Raw genomic sequence first — 18827 nt, forward strand, 5'->3', positions numbered from 1 at the left:
TTGGAGAACATCTGTGAAGAGTGTATACATAATGATACACACAAACACTTCCTCTTACAGATACACAAACACACACACACACACTACACACACACACAAGCTACACAAACACACACCAGTGGATGCTCTTCAGAGGAGAAAGGGGAGGACCATCCTCCCCAATGAATTTGATATATATATATAGATACAACTATACTAAATGTAATCACATGTCACCAAATAATTGATTAAAACACACTATTTTGCAATGAACGTCTACAGTAGCCTCAACAGCACTCTGTAGGGTAGCACCATGGTGTAGCCGGAGGACAGCTAGCTTCCGTACTCCTCTGGGTACATTGACTTCAATACAAAACCTAGGATGCTCATGGTTCTCACCCTCTTCCATAGACTTACACAGTAATGACAACTTCTGGAGGATGCCCTCCAGCCTATCAGAGCTCTTTCAGCAGGAACTGACATTATGTCCACCCAATCAAAGGATCAGATAATTAATCTAATACTGAAAGCATAAGATACAGCTAGCTAGCACTGTAGTGTATAAAATGTGGTAAGTAGTTGACTCAAAGAGAAAGACAATAGTTGAACAAATATATTTCTTCTAAAATGAAGGACAAGCAAGAGAGACATAGATAGACAGAGAGATATAGATAGACAGAGAGATATCATCATATATTTTTCACTTTCAGTTTCACTTACTTAGCTAGCAAATGCAGACAGCTATTTTAGCCTACTGAAACACCCTGCTCAAACAGAGGGATGCTATGTTAGCTAGCTGGCTATGATTTTCCAACACAACACTGGAACTCTTCAAAGTCAAAGTTAGCTAATTTATTGCTACCGGTGCTTGCCAGTGTAACTGCCAACTGACTGTTACTGTAACATTACTGCATGATTGTAGCGGGTTTACTAACGCATTAGTTCTATTAGCTATGCTGACTACGACGTTACTTTAGCTAATATGGTGATAACTATGTAGGCTGTGTGTAGCGGTTATGACATGGTTTGGAAAGGTTTTTTCGCCTGGTCACATTCAGCTGATGTGTTATGCATTGAAGTCCACAAGCGAAGGGAAAAGGTGAGAGGAGGAGAGTGCATAGATGTGAGAAGGAATACAATGTGGCTGCTATGAAAGTGAACTGTGTTTAGGCAAAATCAGGGGTGTTTTCATTCCGCCAATTCTGTTGAAAAACATTTCTTAAATGGAAGCAAACGGAACAAAACAGGGATAAAGGTACCTGAATTTGTCAAATAGAAACTTGTTTGCAACTGCTGGACTAACGATTACACCCTATGTCAGCTAGATGCAGGCAAGAGTGTGCATAGGCAGTATTGAATGTCACTGTCTGTCACCTCAAATTTGTCTCTCGACCTGTGTGCACCTACATTTGGTGGTAAATTGGTAAATAGCCCACCCTTTCTCACCTACCTCATCCCCATACTGTTTTTATTTATTTACTTTTCTGCTCTTTTGCACACCAATATCTCTACCTGTACATGACCATCTGATCATTCATCACTCCAGTGTTAATCTGCAAAATTGTAATTATTTGCCTACCTCCTCATGCCTTTTGCACACATTGTATATAGACTCCCCCTTTGGTTTCTACTGTGTTATTGACTTGTTAATTGTTTACTCCATGTGTAACTCTTTGTTGTCTGCTCACACTGCTATGCTTTATCTTGGCCAGGTCGCAGTTGCAAATGAGAACTTGTTCTCAACTAGCCTACCTGGTTAAATAAAGGTGTTCTCAACTAGCCTACCTGGTTAAATAAAGGTGTTCTCAACTAGCCTACCTGGTTAAATAAAGGTGTTCTCAACTAGCCTACCTGGTTAAATAAAGGTGTTCTCAACTAGCCTACCTGGTTAAATAAAGGTGAAATAAAATTTAAAAAAATAAAATAAACATTGTAAACTTTAAATCATAGGCTACTGTAGGTTGTAGCAACCTCATGATGGGTATAGGAAAAATTCAAGTATCATGTTATAGCCTAAACCTATTGCTGTTACACTGAGCTGGGTGAATGGAATATGAATGAGGATCATCCAATATGCTGTAATAGAAATAAGGCCATGCTCATGAACAAAAAATGATCCTCCCTCATCTTAAACGGCACTGACCGCCACTGGCACACACACACAGGCACACACACACACGCGCACACACACACACACACACACACACACGCACACACACACACGCGCACACACACACGCACACACACACACACACACATGCACACACACACGCACGCACACACACACAAAACACCCTTTAACAGCAGTCCAGATTTACATTCTGTTCAAGTGAATCCCACATATGTTCCACAGGATATTATCCACATGGCTGTGTAGCCTCTCTGCCTGACTCACCTGTACTGTCTCTGGAGCTCATGGTGGCACACGCTCAATACATTCACTGCTGGACTGGGACTGGGGCTGGGACTGGGGATTAGGCTAGGGCTGAGACTGGGACTGGGGCTAAGGATGAGGTTGGTACTGGGCCTGGGACTTGGGCTGGGACTAGGGCTGGGACTGGGATTAGGCTAGGGATGAGGCTGGGGCTGGGACTGGGCCTGGGATTGAACATGGGACTAGGGATTAGGCTAGAGATGAGGCTAGGGCTGAGACTGGGACTGGGACTGGAGCTGAAGCTGGAGCTGAAGCTAAGGGTTTAGGCTAGGGATGAGGCTGGGACTGGGACTGGAGCTGAAGCTAAGGGTTTAGGCTAGGGATGAGGCTGGGACTGGGACTGGAGCTGAAGCTGGAGCTGAAGCTAAGGGTTTAGGCTAGGGATGAGGCTGGGACTGGGGCTAAGGATGATGCTGTGGCAGGGACTGAGGCTAGAACTGGGACTGGGACTAGGGCTGGGACTGGGGCAGGGCCTGGGGCTAGGGATGAGGCTGGGACTGGGACTGGGACTGGGGCTGTGGCAGGGACTGAGGCTCAGGATGATGCTGGGGCAGGCACTGGTGCTAGGGCTGGGACTGGGGCAGGGACTGTTGCAGGGTCTGAGGCTCAGGATAAGGCTGGGGCTGGGACTGGGGCAGGTTCTGCGGCTAGGAATGGGACTGGTGCTGGGCTTGAGACTGGGGCAGGGACTGGGGCTAGGGCTGGGACTGGGGCAGGGACTGAGGCTCGGGCTGAGGCTGTGGCTGTGGCAGGGACTGAGGATCGGGCTGAGGCTGTGGCAGAGACTGAGGCTCGGGATGAGGCTGTGGCAGGGACTGAGGCTCGGGAAGAGGCTGGAGCAGGGACTGAGGCTCGGGATGAGGCCGGGTCAGGGACTGGGGCTAGGGCTGGCACTGGGACTGTGATTGGGACTCTGGCCCCTACTCAATACACTATGAGTTAGATAGACCTCCCTGTAACATAGTGTAGAGCTGGGGAAACTCATGAAGTGTTTCACTATGGCACCAATTCAATACAATATACTGTAGAGCTAGTCCTGGTAACATTTGACTAAGGCACCCACTCGATACAGCGCTGGACTGGGGTGTGATCCCTGTGCGCTCCCTGTAATTGTTCCGCTGTGGAGAGGCCTGCTGGGCCAGGCAGCATGGATCGACAGGACAGATCTATAGACAGAGCAGGATGGACCTCGATGCTGCTCATTGATTAACTGAGGGCACGGAGGTGCATTATGGGCAGAGAGAATGAGAGAGAGGGGGAGAGGAATATTGTACTTTAAGCTGCATAAAGAAGCATGTGAGTGTGATAGTAGAAGGATACTAAACTCTATAGAGATGAGAAATAACAAGAGATATGACCGATATAGGACAACAATAAGAGAGAGGAGAGAGAGATGAAAGATCAAGGCCAGCAGCAAGCAAAGATGCAGAAATGGCATGTATGATAGAACAGAAGGGAGGTGTGAATGGCGGAAAAGAAAGAGAAAGAGACAGGGAGAGAGAAGGAGACAGGGAGGGAGAAGGAGATAGGGAGGGAGGGAGAAGGAGACAGGTAGGGAGAAGGAGATAGGGAGGGAGAAGGAGATAGGGAGGGAGAAGGAGAAAGGGAGGGAGAAGGAGACAGGGAGGGAGAAGGAAATAGGGAGGGAGGGAGAAGGAGACAGGTAGGGAGAAGGAGATAGGGAGGGAGGGGAGAAGGAGACAGGGAGGGAGAAGGAGATGGGAGGGAGAAGGAGATAGGGAGGGAGAAGGAGATAGGGAGGGAGAAGGAGACAGGGAGGGAGAAGGAGATGGGAGGGAGAAGGAGATGGGAGGGAGAAGGAGAAAGGGAGGGAGAAGGAGAAAGGGAGGGAGAAGGAGATGGGAGGGAGAAGGAGATAGGGAGGGAGAAGGAGACAGGGAGGGAGAAGGAGATGGGAGGGAGAAGGAGATGGGAGGGAGAAGGAGAAAGGGAGGGAGAAGGAGATGGGAGGGAGAAGGAGATAGGGAGGGAGAAGGAGAAAGGGAGGGAGAAGGAGACAGGGAGGGAGAAGGAGACAGGGAGGGAGAAGGAGATAGGGAGGGAGAAGGAGACAGGGAGGGAGAAGGAGATGGGAGGGAGAAGGAGATAGGGAGGGAGAAGGAGATAGGGAGGGAGAAGGAGAAAGGGAGGGAGAAGGAGACAGGGAGGGAGAAGGAGACAGGGAGGGAGAAGGAGATGGGAGGGAGAAGGAGATGGGAGGGAGAAGGAGATGGGAGGGAGAAGGAGAAAGGGAGGGAGAAGGCGAAAGGGAGGGAGAAGGAGACAGGGAGGGAGAAGGAGATAGGGAGGGAGAAGGAGATGGGAGGGAGAAGGAGAAAGGGAGGGTGAAGGAGATAGGGAGGGAGAAGGAGAAAGGGAGGGAGAAGGAGATAGGGAGGGAGAAGGAGAAAGGGAGGGAGAAGGAGAAAGGGAGGGAGAAGGAGATAGGGAGGGAGAAGGAGACAGGGAGAAGGAGACAGGGAGGGAGAAGGCGAAAGGGAGGGAGAAGGAGACAGGGAGGGAGAAGGAGATAGGGAGGGAGAAGGAGATGGGAGGGAGAAGGAGAAAGGGAGGGTGAAGGAGATAGGGAGGGAGAAGGAGAAAGGGAGGGAGAAGGAGATAGGGAGGGAGAAGGAGAAAGGGAGGGAGAAGGAGATAGGGAGGGAGAAGGAGACAGGGAGAAGGAGACAGGGAGGGAGAAGGAGAAAGCGAGGGAGAAGGAGACATGGAGGGAGAAGGAGACAGGGAGGGAGAAGGAGACAGGGGGGGAGGGAGAAGTAGATAGGGAGGGAGAAGGAGACAGGGAGGGATATGGAGACAGGGAGGGAGAAGGACACAGGGAGGGAGAAGGAGACAGGGAGGGAGAAGGAGACAGGGAGGGAGAAGGAGACAGGGAGGGAGAAGGAGACAGGGAGGGAGAAGGAGACAGGGAGGGATATGGAGACATGGAGGGAGAAGGAGATAGGGATGGAGAAGGAGACAGGGAGGGAGAAGGAGACAGGGAGGGAGAAGGAGATAGGGATGGAGAAGGAGACAGGGAGGGAGAAGGAGACAGGGAGGGATATGGAGACATGGAGGGAGAAGGAGATAGGGATGGAGAAGGAGACTGGGAGGGAGAAGGAGACAGGGAGGGGTATGGAGACAGGGAGGGAGAAGGACACAGGGAGGGAGAAGGATATAGGGAGGGAGAAGGAGACAGGGAGGGGGAAGGAGACAGGGAGGGAGAAGGAGACAGGGAGGGAGAAGGAGACAGGGAGGGAGAAGGAGACAGGGAGGGAGAAGGAGATAGGGAGGGAGGGAGAAGGAGATAGGGGGAGGAGTTGTTAGCTGTGTTAAGGAGGAGAGGAGTGTTGTCATCCAGGCAGCAGCAGCGAGAGGAAGTGTGTTAAACCTCTTTGCTGACCCCCGACCTCTGAGATACCATTCCCATCATCTCCTCCTCCAGCTGTCTACACTCACACACTCAAACACACACACACGCACACACACAATCTTCTCTCTTCTCTCCCTTGCGCTCTCTCTCTCAGTTATTGGCAAAAAAACACATCTATACTTGTTTTCGGAATAGCTTCCAACTCTCTCCCTTCCCCCTCTCAAATGCTATCCTTTGGCATCCCAGTTAAAACAATCTGTTTCTTTCTTTCTTTTCTCTCCACTCTCTTCTCTCCATCCTTACATGACTTCCTGTTCCTGACTACACAGCCTGTCCACTCCACTCCTTTCTATTCAAGTCCTAAAAATTAGCATAACTATTCATCAAAGTCATTGTAATAATGATCATTGTACAGATTTTACACTGCAATCAACTCTCTCCAACTATCTATTATGTTATTCTGTTTTTGTTATTTCTCTGAAAAATGATCCCTTTGTCTTTACACACACACACACACACACACACACACACACACACACACACACACACACACACACACACACACACACACACACACAGAAGATATGTAAGGGAAGCTGGGTTGTTGTTTCTCCTGACTTCAGAAATGTCTGAATGAATTGATTAAGATAAAGGTCTGGGCTGCTCTATAGTATATAGTTCCTGTGGCTCTAATCACAGCACTGGCACAGAGCAGAGGAGGAAGGGAGGGAGGCAGAGAAAGAGAGAGAACAGTTTACAAGGAGGGAGGAAATCACCCATCTCTCCCTCTCTTCCTCTTTCCCATTGTCTCCCTACACACACACACACACACACACACACGAGAAGGATCCGCAGATGTGCGGCAAATTATTGTCTGTTTACCAACGCTCCCACCATCCCTTCCTCCTTCCATCCCTTCCTTCTTCCATCCCTCCCTCCTTCCATCCTTCCCTCCTTCCATCCCTCCCTCCGTCCCTCCCTCCCTCCTTCCCTCCCTTCCTCCCACCATTCCTCCCTCCCTGACACACATTCCACACACTGCAACTACCAGCCACAGCAGAGAAGCCTCTTTCTCCCCCACAAACACACACTAACACACACCAACACACACACACGGAAACTTCTCAACGTTTATCCTGCTTGATTCCCATGGTATCCATGCTAATGGTGGTGCTGTGTGGAAGGAGTCTGGTTAGCCACTGTGCCCAGGCCCATACTTTAGTCCCATTTCACTGACCCTAATTGGAACGATTATCCAGTGATTCTGGTTGCCAGATGACTCCCATGTGTGAAGCACTTCTCAATATTCTGAGGGGGAACAGTCCTGACAGTCCTGACTTGAAGAAACGTGTGAATGAGAAAGGATGTGGTTTACTCATTTAGTAGTACTATTATAGTGGAGGAGAGTAGTCTTTCTTCTCCCCCCTCCCCCTCCCCCTCCCCCTCTCCACTCATTCTCCTCTCTGTGTTGTGTCTAGCAGTACATAGTCAGGCACTTCTCGGGATGGCTCCAGCGTACCCCAGGACCCCGGCCCCTCTGGCCCCACTGGGTCCTCTCTGGCGCCTGCCCCTCCACGACACCTCCACCTGTCAACAGCTCCAGGCTGCAGCTGACACACACACACATGCCCAGGACGCCAGGCTCAGGAGCCCGCCGTGAAGGCCCCAAGCAGCGGGTCGGAATGCTGGAGTGGTATAGGTGGGGGTGGAGGGTTATTCCATTCAATTCAATTCCCTATACATTATTTATCCCCATTGGCTACTGAGTGTGACAATGCAGACAACCAACAAGAACCAACAATAATAGGCTAATGTTTCTCTTTACATACTTTACAAAAAGTGTACAGGCCTGCATGAATAGACAGACATTAAAGGGATAGTAAACAAAGCATGTATTATTGTAAGCAATATTGTATACATAAAGAAGACAGTCTACTCACAACAGTTCCAATAGAGATAATGTGTATGTCCATCTTGGAAGCCTCAGCTCCAACCACATCCCAGGCTCAGGATTCACAGTCCGGGCCACTCACCAACACACCGATAAGGCTGAGCTAGGGGCCACGGCCTGCTCTGCTCTCATAACCTGTTTGGTAACTGCTAACCGCTAACTGCAAACACGCACGCACGCACACACACACACACACACACACACACACACACACACACACACACACACACACACACACACACACACACACACACACACACACACACACACACACTGGTGTAGTATACTGTGTGAATGTTCTGTTTGGGCTCTAGGAATGCATTCATTGTGACTGACAGCTGTATGGAAACTTGACAGACAGGTGCTTTTGTTCCTCTAGGCCTTTGAGACTGACTCCCCAGGCATCCAGGACAGTGCCTGTATAGAAACAACAAGGGCCACATAGGAGATGCACAAGGCAGCCGGGGTAGGGGGTCGAGCAGGGAGAGGAACGCGCCTAACCCCTAACGCCTATTGCTTTAACACAGTGGTTAAAGGTTAAGGGTGGGAGTAGTATCACTCATGAGCTTCCCACTGGGCACACCACTTTATTTCAATGTGGATAATTGGCTAATATATGGTTGAGAGGTTTAGCAATGAGATTACAACCTACAGTTGAAGTCGGAAGTTTACGTACACCTTAGCCAAATACATTAAACTCCGTTTTTCACAATTCCTGATATTTAATCTGAGTAAAAATTCACTGTCTTAGGTTAGTTAGGTTCACCACTTTATTTTAAGAATGATAAATGTCAGAATAATTGTAGAGAGAATGATTCATTTCAGCTAGTATTTATTTTATCACATTCCCAGTGGGTCAGAAGTTTACATACACTCAATTAGTATTTGGTAGCATTGCCTTTACATTTTTTTTACTTGGGTCAAACGTTTCGGGTAGCCTTCCACAAGCTCCCCATAATATATTGGTTGAATTTTCTTTAGATTTTGCTTGATATCAAGCAGAGGCACTGAGTTCGAAGGTAGGCCTTGAAAGACATCCACAGGTACACCTCCAATTGACTCAAATGATGTCAATTAGCCAATCAGAAGCTTGTAAAGCCATGACATAATTTTCTGGAATTTCTGGAGTTTAAAGGCACAGTCAACTTAGTGTATGTAAACGTCTGACCACTGGAATTGTGATACAGTGAAAAAAAGGGGGAGGCTTGCAAGGAAGAAGGGGGAGGCTTGCCAGCCGAAGAACACCATCCCAGTCGTGAAGCACAGGGGTGGCAGCATCATGTTGTTGGGGTGCTTTGCTGCAGGAGGGATTGGTGCACTTCACAAAATTGATGGCATCGTGAGGGAGGAAAATGATGTGGATATATTGAAGCAACATCTCAAGACATCAGTCAGGAAGTTAAAGCTTGGTCCCAAATGGGTCTTCCAAATGGACAATGACCCCAAGCATACTTCCAAAGTTGTGGGACTGGGGCAGGTTCTGGAGTGGTATTGGAGTGGCCAATACCAATGACCTCATTCACATAGAAAATTTGTGGGCAGAACTGAAAAAGCATGTGCGAGCAAGAAGGCCTACAAACCTGACTCAGTTACACCAGCACTGTCAGGAGGAATGAGCCAAAATTCACCCAACTTATTGTGGGAAGCTTGTGGAAGGCTACCTGAAACGTTTGACCGAAGTTAAACAATTTAAAGGCAATGATCCCAAATACTAATTGAGTGTATATAAACTTCTGACCCACTGGGAATGTGATAAAATAAATAAAAGCTGAAATAAATAATTCTCTCTACTATTATTCTGACATTTCACATTCTTAAAATAAAGTGGTGATCCTACCTGACCTAAGACAGGGAATTTTTACTGGGATTAAATATCAGGAATTGTGAAAACTGAGTTTAAATGTATTTGGCTAAAGTGTATGTAAACTTCTGACTTCAATTGTACATATGAAATGAGTAAAGCAGTTTGTAAACATTATTAAAGTGACTAGTGTTCCATTATTGAAGTGACCAGTGATTCTAAGGTGCAGGGTTGAGTAACCGGGTGGTAGCCGGCTAGTGATGACTATGTAACAGTCTGATGGCATTGAGATAGAAGCTGTTTTTTAGTCTCTCGGTCCCAGCTTTGATGCACCTGTACTGACCTCACCTTCTGGATGATAGCGGGGTGGACAGGCCGTGGCTCGGGTGGTTGATGTCCTTGATTATCTTTTTGGCCTCACTGTGATATCGGGTGCTGTAGGTGTATCCCCGGTGATGCTTTGGGCCGGCTGCCACACCCTCTGAAGAGCCCTGTGGTTATGGGTGGAGGGTGGTGCGGTCGGTCCAACACATCACCGGGGGTATGGGGGGGTATAAAGGTATTCTGAGCACTGTGTGTGTGTGTGTGTGTGTGTGTGTGTGTGTGTGTGTGTGTGTGTGTGTGTGTGTGTGTGTGTGTGTGTGTGTGTGTGTGTGTGTAGGGAGACAATGGGAAAGAGGAAAACAGGGAGAGATGGGTGATTTCCTCCCTCCTTGTAAACTGTCCTCTCTCTTTTCTCTCTCCAGGGGTAGGCAGGAGAGTGAGAGAGGGTAAGAGGTCTGCTTTAATGCACTTCAGTTTTTGATGATGAGCAGAAAGGGTGGGTTTTCTCAAGTGCATGCATGCTAACCCACTGGGCACAGACGTCATTTCAACTTCTAGTTTTGATTGACATTTGATTGAGATGTCAACTACTATGAATTCAACATGAAATCAACAAAAACATTCAACATGTCATTGGATTTAGGTTGGTTAAGTGAAAAAAAAGACCAAAATACAATCCGTTTTCCACGTTGAGTCAACATCAGATTGACTTTTGTTGTTGAAATGAGGTTGAAATATCATTGATGCAACCAGTTTTTGCCCAGTGGGAAGACATATACACACACACAAGGTCACACACACAAAAACACAGACGGTCACACACACGGTCACACACACAAAAACACAGACGGTCACACACACGGTCACTCACTCACACACTTACACATCTGTATTCACTCCTCTAAGAAGCCATTAGTGTGAGCTGGCCTTGATTACTTATTTATGGGGCCGTCGAGGAGTGGAGTGAAGAACTACGGACAAAGGCTCCCCCTGACCACTGCAACATTATGAACATATAGCAGTCTATACAGCACAAATACACACACACACACACACCACACACACACACACACACACACACACACACACACACACACACACACACACACACACACACACACACACACACACACACACACACACACACACACACACACACACACACACACACACACACACATTTTCTGCATTGCAAATGGGCAGGGCAAGGAAAGGCCTCACCAGTCTTTTTGACTAACGGGATATGGACGTGACTACTCTGGTCATCAAACCTGACAGTCTACAACACTAGGGTTAACACACTATGAGCATCTCACTAACACACAAACACACAGTGATGCAAACAGCCACACACGCACACACACACACACACACCAGAGAAGAGGCAGCCAGACACAGGCCGTTTGGAAACACCTTTTATTGGTTATCTTTAGCCATGAGGGCTGCAGCCACCACACCACTCCAAGAGAAACCAAACCAAAAAGCCTAAAATATCATCCTCGCAACTTCCGCAGTCAAATAAATACTTTTCTCTCATCGCAACCATTAAATAAATATCTGTGACGCATCGGTAATATCAGCAACGGAAAAAAATAAGTGTGAAATGTATATTTAATATATATAATATATTCATTTAGATAGATTTCTATATATATATATATGTATATATATGTCCATATATTCTCCTTAAATGATTTTACAACATACAAGATGCCAATTGTACCAAAGCAATACTTACTAATACAACATGGGGAAGTTTAGTGGTTAACTTGTAGCCTGCATACAGCACCCGAGAGGGTTGGTTGGTTGTTATCCTGCAGAAATGCATGTATAGTACAGTACCTACCTACACACGGAGCCCTTCCCCTCCACACCTGACCACCTGGGAGATAGAGCTCTTCAGGGGAAGGACTGTAGAGGAGAGGACATACACCTGGGCCTTACACATTGGCCATGAAGTGTATGGGTGTGTATTTGTTTGCGTGTGTATTTGTGTTTGTGTGTGTGTATTTGTGAAATGAATCACGGAGCAAATAGTGAAGTTGAGGTACATCATAAAAGGTGTGGCACATAGTAAATGAACTTCTCCTCCACAGTGCAAAACCTCTAGAAGAATTGTTAGAAGTATTGACCAGGTCTGTGACTCAAGGTAAATGTTCACTATAATAGAAAATAATCATAGCAACATCAATCATAATACAAAGAGGAATACAATACATACATGTATACAATAACAGTCTGTATGTACATATAAAAATATAGCAAAGTAACTTCAACAAATAGGATGAGTGTGTGTGTTCATAGGTGAATACAAGCACACACGTGCACGCACATACAATCACACACACACACACACACTTGACACAGCGTGTTACTTTTCACATCCGGTTTGGATATCAGTACAGAAGACAACCAGACCCCCCCAGACTAAGTCCCTCAGTCCCTCAGTCCCTCCTCGCCTGTTCTTCATCTCCCAATGTTGGAATGGTATGACCTCACTCCCACAGCTTCACTCACTCCAACATCAGTCCTTCTAACGGACAGTCACCCTGTCCACAACCTCCTCCTTCCCTTCCTTTTCTTTCCTCCATTCTCCACTTCCACAGCTCTCTCCCACACTCGACTTTCCTCCATTCACCTCCATCCCTCCCTCCTTCCCCATTAGAAGCTATCAAACAGCTAATTGCCTCCTCTCAGAGATGATCAACTCTCAGAGAAGGAGGACTGGAACCTATTAAGCGTCTGCATGCTTCCCAGCTGAAACAGTTTGGAATAGTGACTGAATATATTATGACAACATTTTTTGATGTTTTTGTTCGTTTTGGTCTTCGGCAAGGGTATTATCGGTTGTTCGGGCACACTAAACTTTTTCTCGAGACAAGCAGAAATCGGTACCCGAAGTCTAGGCCTCTTCATTGGTGATTGGACAACAGTAAGGATTGTTTGTGTATTCTGGCTACAGCGTCTCAGAATGGACAAACAGTACTATTGCTGCTTCTTTCTCATTTATCAAGTGATGGTCTTCTAATAGAGTATGTGAGCGCACTTGTTCAGTTTGACCTGCTGAACTGCCAACCTGAAGCACACTGACACCGTTACTTAGTCCATACAGTTAGTAGGAATGTAACTGGGAGGGAAGGGGTGCTAAGATGTGATGCTGGAAGGTGTTAGCTAGCCCCCCTCCACCCCCCAGTGGGGTCGGGGGGAGGACTTGCCTGAGGTTGATCAAACTGGCCAGAGGAATCTGTCAAGAAGAGGAAAGCCCTGACCATGCAAAATGCATAATGTGTTGTGGCCGCAGTGGTAAGGATCTATAACGGAGGTAACATTTCTTATCTGGCTCCCTTTCCTAAGCCTTATCTGGCTTACTGTCCATGCCCTATGATATCCCTCTGTATTGGGAGTTTGGGGTAGCTCCATCTCTTTGGTGCACGGTAGACAGCAACGCTATCAGGATGGAGGGAGGAATAGAGGAGAGGGGAGGAAGGAATGGGTTAGGGGAGGCTGAGGGATGGGTACAGGCAGGGGAGGTGAGGAGGAGAGAGACAGGCGGTGAGGGGTCAGGGAAGTCTGGCGTCAGCCTGCCGCGGAGAGGAAACCTAAAAATAAAACAGGAGGCTTCTGCTGACAGCAAACATACACAGGCCCGACACACACTAACACAGGAGGGGACACCCACACACACATACTCACACATACACTACATGACCAAAAGTATGTGACTACCTGCTCGTCGAATATTTCATTCAAAATCATGGGCATTAATATGGAGATGGTCCCCCATGCAGGGACTTCCTTCCATTCAGACACAAGAGCATTAGTGAGGTCGGGTACTGAAGTTGGGTGATTAGGCCTGGCTAGCAGTCGGAATTTTAATTAATCCCAAAGGTGTTCATTGGGGTTGAGGTCAGGGCTCTGTGCAGGCCAGTCAAGTTCTTCCACACGATCTCGACAAACCATTTATGTATGGACCTCGCTTTGTGCATGGAGGGCATTGTCATACTGAACCAGGAAAGGACCTTCGCCAAACTGTTGCCACAAAGTTGGAAGCACAGAATCATCTAGAATGTCATTGTATGCTGTAGCGTTATGATTTCCCTTCACTGGAACTAAGGGGCTCAAACCATGAAAATCAGCCCCAGACCATTATTCCTCCTCTACCAAACTTCACAGTTGGCACTATGCATTGGGACAGGTAGCGTTCTCCTGGAATGCGCCAAACCACATTCGTCCATCAGACTGACAGATGAGAAGCGTGATTCATCATTCCAGAGAACGCATTCCACTGTTCCAGAGTACAATGGCGGCAAGCTTTACACCACTCCAACCAACTCTTGGCATTGCGCATGGTGATCTTAGGCTTGTGTGCGGCTGCTCGGCCATGGAAACCCACTTCATAAGTTCCTAATGAACAGTTCTTGTTCCAGAAGCAGTTTGGAACTTGGTAGTGAGTGTTGCAACCGAGGACAGACACTTTTTTATGCGCTACGTGCTTCAGCACTTGACGGTCCTGTTCTGTGAGCTTGTGTGGCCTACCACTTTGCGGCTGAGCCGTTGTTGCTCCTAGACTTTTCCACTTCACAATAACAGGACTTACAGTTGACCAGGGCAGCTGTAGTTGGGCAAAAATGTTACAAACTGGCATGTTGGAAAGGTGGCATCCAATGTTGAAAGTCACTGAGCTCTTCAGTAAGGCCATTCTACTGCCAATGTTTCTCTATGGAGATTGCATGGCTGTGTGCTCCATTATACACACCTGTCAGCAACGGGTGTGCCTGAAATAGCCAAATCCACATATTTGAAGTGTTGTCCACATACTTTGTATATATATATAGTGTATACTGTACATACACAGGTAAGAACACACACTTACACACAAAGATTTGTGCACATACACATGCTCGTGCAAGCAAGCAAGCACACACACACACACAGACACACACACACGTGCGCGCACACACACACACACACACACTGCCTGGTCATAAGGGAGGCCCCCCAGGTTAGTCTGTTAGTTAGACAGCTGGGCAACACTACAGACAATTCACCTCTATATCTCACAGTGCTTTCCATATTAAATGAGCTTAATCACTTTAGATTCTCCGGGTACATCATGGTCCCTTTTTGGTGTGTCAAACAGTAATACATGTTTGTGTTTCAGAGTTTGTGTAATTGATCCACCATTAGGAAAGGGTCTTTGCATCAGCCTCAGACAAAATGTCTGCCATGGCCGCTCGTTGCCACATCTTGTATGTCCATTCAGTCTGTCGGCTCCAGGATGCATCTTCAGAGAGGGAGGGGAGGGAAGGAGGCCCACACCTGTAGACTCCCTGTAGACCACCCTGTCTCTGTCTCTGTCATGCCTGGAATACACATTTGCTAGAGACCCCTTTTATTTAATGGCCGTGTTAGGATTTGTACTAGTAGCTTGCTCACTGTACTCACATGTAACACATGGTCCGCTCTCTCTACCTCACTCTCTCTCTACCTCTCTACCTGTTTCTCTCTCTATCGCTCTACCTCACTCTCTCTACCTCTCTACCTGTGTCTCTCTCTATCGCTCTACCTCACTCTCTCTCTACCTCTCTACCTGTGTCTCTCTCTATCTCTCTACCTCACTCTCTCTCTACCTCTCTACCTGTGTCTCTCTCTATCGCTCTACCTCACTCTCTCTCTACCTCTCTACCTGTGTCTCTATCGCTCTACCTCACTCTCTCTCTACCTCTCTACCTGTGTCTCTCTCTCTACCTCTCTACCTGTGTCTCTCTCTCTATCGCTCTACCTCACTGAAGAGGAAGTCCAATAAAGAAATAGGTAAAGTCTAACAGAGCAACCCCCAGCCCATCACACAGCACAGTGAGGTTGGTCTGTTGAGTAACGGTCTGGTCGGCCAGGCAGGCGCACACAGAGAATAGCCACAGTACTATCTACAGTAGAGTGGCCCACACAGTAAGGGGAAGGTAGAGACTGCATGCCCACACAGTAAGGGAAAGGTAGAGACAGTATGCCCACACAGTAAGGGGAAGGTAGAGACATATGCCCACACAGTAACACAGTAAGGGAAAGGTAGAGACAGTATGCCCACACAGTAAGGGGAAGGTAGAGACAGTATGCCCACACAGTAACACAGTAAGGGAAAGGTAGAGACAGTATGCCCACACAGTAAGGGGAAGGTAGAGACATATGCCCACACAGTAAGGGGAAGGTAGAGACTGCATGCCCACACAGTAAGGGGAAGGTAGAGACAGTATGCCCACACAGTAAGGGAAAGGTAGAGACAGTATGCCCACACAGTAAGGGGAAGGTAGAGACATATGCCCACACAGTAACACAGTAAGGGGAAGGTAGAGACAGTATGCCCACACAGTAAGGGGAAGGTAGAGACATATGCCCACACAGTAACACAGTAAGGGGAAGGTAGAGACATATGCCCACACAGTAACACAGTAAGGGGAAGGTAGAGACAGTATGCCCACACAGTAAGGGGAAGGTAGAGACATATGCCCACACAGTAATACAGTAAGGGGAAGGTAGAGACAGTATGCCCACACAGTAAGGGAAAGGTAGAGACAGTATGCCCACACAGTAAGGGGAAGGTAGAGACATATGCCCACACAGTAACACAGTAAGGGGAAGGTAGAGACAGTATGCCCACACAGTAAGGGGAAGGTAGAGACATATGCCCACACAGTAACACAGTAAGGGGAAGGTAGAGACATATGCCCACACAGTAACACAGTAAGGGGAAGGTAGAGACAGTATGCCCACACAGTAAGGAAAGGTAGAGACTGCATGCCCACACAGTAAGGGAAAGGTAGAGACAGTATGCCCACACAGTAACACAGTAAGGGGAAGGTAGAGACAGTATGCCCACACAGTAAGGGGAAGGTAGAGACATATGCCCACACAGTAACACAGTAAGGGGAAGGTAGAGACATATGCCCACACAGTAACACAGTAAGGGAAAGGTAGAGACAGTATGCCCACACAGTAAGGGGAAGGTAGAGACAGTATGCCCACACAGTAACACAGTAAGGGGAAGGTAGAGACAGTATGCCCCACACAGTAACACAGTAAGGGGAAGGTAGAGACAGTATGCCCACACAGTAACACAGTAAGGCGGTAGAGACAGTAGTATGACCCACACAGTAACACAGTAAGGGGAAGGTAGAGACATATGCCCACACAGTAACACAGTAAGGGGAAGGTAGAGACAGTATGCCCACACAGTAACACAGTAAGGGGAAGGTAGAGACAGTATGCCCACACAGTAACACAGTAAGGGGAAGGTAGAGACATATGCCCACACAGTAACACAGTAAGGGGAAGGTAGAGACAGTATGCCCACACAGTAACACAGTAAGGGGAAGGTAGAGACAGTATGCCCACACAGTAACACAGTAAGGGGAAGGTAGAGACATATGCCCACACAGTAACACAGTAAGGGGAAGGTAGAGACATATGCCCACACAGTAACACAGTAAGGGGAAGGTAGAGACATATGCCCACACAGTAAACACAGTAAGGGGAAGGTAGAGACATATGCCCACACAGTAACACAGTAAGGGGAAGGTAGAGACATATGCCCACACAGTAACACAGTAAGGGGAAGGTAGAGACATATGTCCACACAGTAACACAGTAAGGGGAAGGTAGAGACATATGCCCACACAGTAACACAGTAAGGGGAAGGTAGAGACATATGCCCACACAGTAACACAGTAAGGGGAAGGTAGAGACATATGCCCACACAGTAAGGGGAAGGTAGAGACAGTATGCCCACACAGTAACACAGTAAGGGGAAGGTAGAGACATATGCCCACACAGTAAGGGGAAGGTAGAGACAGTATGCCCACACAGTAAGGGGAAGGTAGAGACAGTATGCCCACACGGTAACACAGTAAGGGGAAGGTAGAGACAGTATGCCCACACAGTAAGGGGAAGGTAGAGACAGTATGCCCACACAGTAAGGGGAAGGTAGAGACAGTATGCCCACACAGTAACACAGTAAGGGGAAGGTAGAGACATATGCCCACACAGTAAGGGGAAGGTAGAGACAGTATGCCCACACAGTAAGGGGAAGGTAGAGACAGTATGCCCACACAGTAACACAGTAAGGGGAAGGTAGAGACATATGCCCACACAGTAACACAGTAAGGGGAAGGTAGAGACAGTATGCCCACACAGTAAGGGGAAGGTAGAGACATATGCCCACACAGTAACACAGTAAGGGGAAGGTAGAGACAGTATGCCCACACAGTAACACAGTAAGGGGAAGGTAGAGACATATGCCCACACAGTAACACAGTAAGGGGAAGGTAGAGACAGTATGCCCACACAGTAACACAGTAAGGGGAAGGTAGAGACATATGCCCACACAGTAACACAGTAAGGGGAAGGTAGAGACATATGCCCACACAGTAAGGGGAAGGTAGAGACATATGCCCACACAGTAACACAGTAAGGGGAAGGTAGAGACATATGCCCACACAGTAACACAGTAAGGGGAAGGTAGAGACATATGCCCACACAGTAACACAGTAAGGGGAAGGTAGAGACAGTATGCCCACACAGTAACACAGTAAGGGGAAGGTAGAGACATATGCCCACACAGTAAGGGGAAGGTAGAGACATATGCCCACACAGTAACACAGTAAGGGGAAGGTAGAGACATATGCCCACACAGTAACACAGTAAGGGGAAGGTAGAGACATATGCCCACACAGTAACACAGTAAGGGGAAGGTAGAGACATATGCCCACACAGTAACACAGTAAGGGGAAGGTAGAGACATATGCCCACACAGTAACACAGTAAGGGGAAGGTAGAGACATATGCCCACACAGTAACACAGTAAGGGGAAGGTAGAGACATATGCCCACACAGTAACACAGTAAGGGGAAGGTAGAGACATATGCCCACACAGTAACACAGTAAGGGGAAGGTAGAGACATATGCCCACACA

General features: G+C 47.7%; 1 protein-coding gene across 19 annotated transcripts; it reads right to left on the reverse strand.

Moving 5' to 3' along the window:
* Nucleotides 1–11261: 11261 nt before the first annotated feature.
* LOC116358119 (uncharacterized) lies at nt 11262–18463 on the reverse strand. 19 transcript variants are annotated; one of them, XM_031807997.1, is made up of 5 exons: nt 17200–17285; nt 16703–16798; nt 16444–16637; nt 16248–16377; nt 11262–16174 (listed from the first exon to the last, which is right to left on the reverse strand). In XM_031807997.1, the coding sequence occupies exons 1-5, from the start codon at nt 17281–17283 to the stop codon at nt 15707–15709; spliced, it is 972 nt and encodes a 323-aa protein (XP_031663857.1). In that variant the 5' UTR covers nt 17284–17285; the 3' UTR covers nt 11262–15706. The 19 variants fall into 19 exon arrangements, with proteins under 19 accessions (XP_031663857.1, XP_031663856.1, XP_031663865.1 ...); XM_031807996.1 differs by having other exon boundaries at nt 11262–15954; nt 16021–16174; nt 16248–16637; XM_031808005.1 differs by having other exon boundaries at nt 11262–15937; nt 15972–16174; nt 16248–16637.
* Between the last annotated feature and the right edge of the window lie 364 nt (nt 18464–18827).

Source organism: Oncorhynchus kisutch, linkage group LG28 (assembly GCF_002021735.2).
Source record: "Oncorhynchus kisutch isolate 150728-3 linkage group LG28, Okis_V2, whole genome shotgun sequence".
Lineage (NCBI taxonomy): Eukaryota > Metazoa > Chordata > Actinopteri > Salmoniformes > Salmonidae > Oncorhynchus > Oncorhynchus kisutch.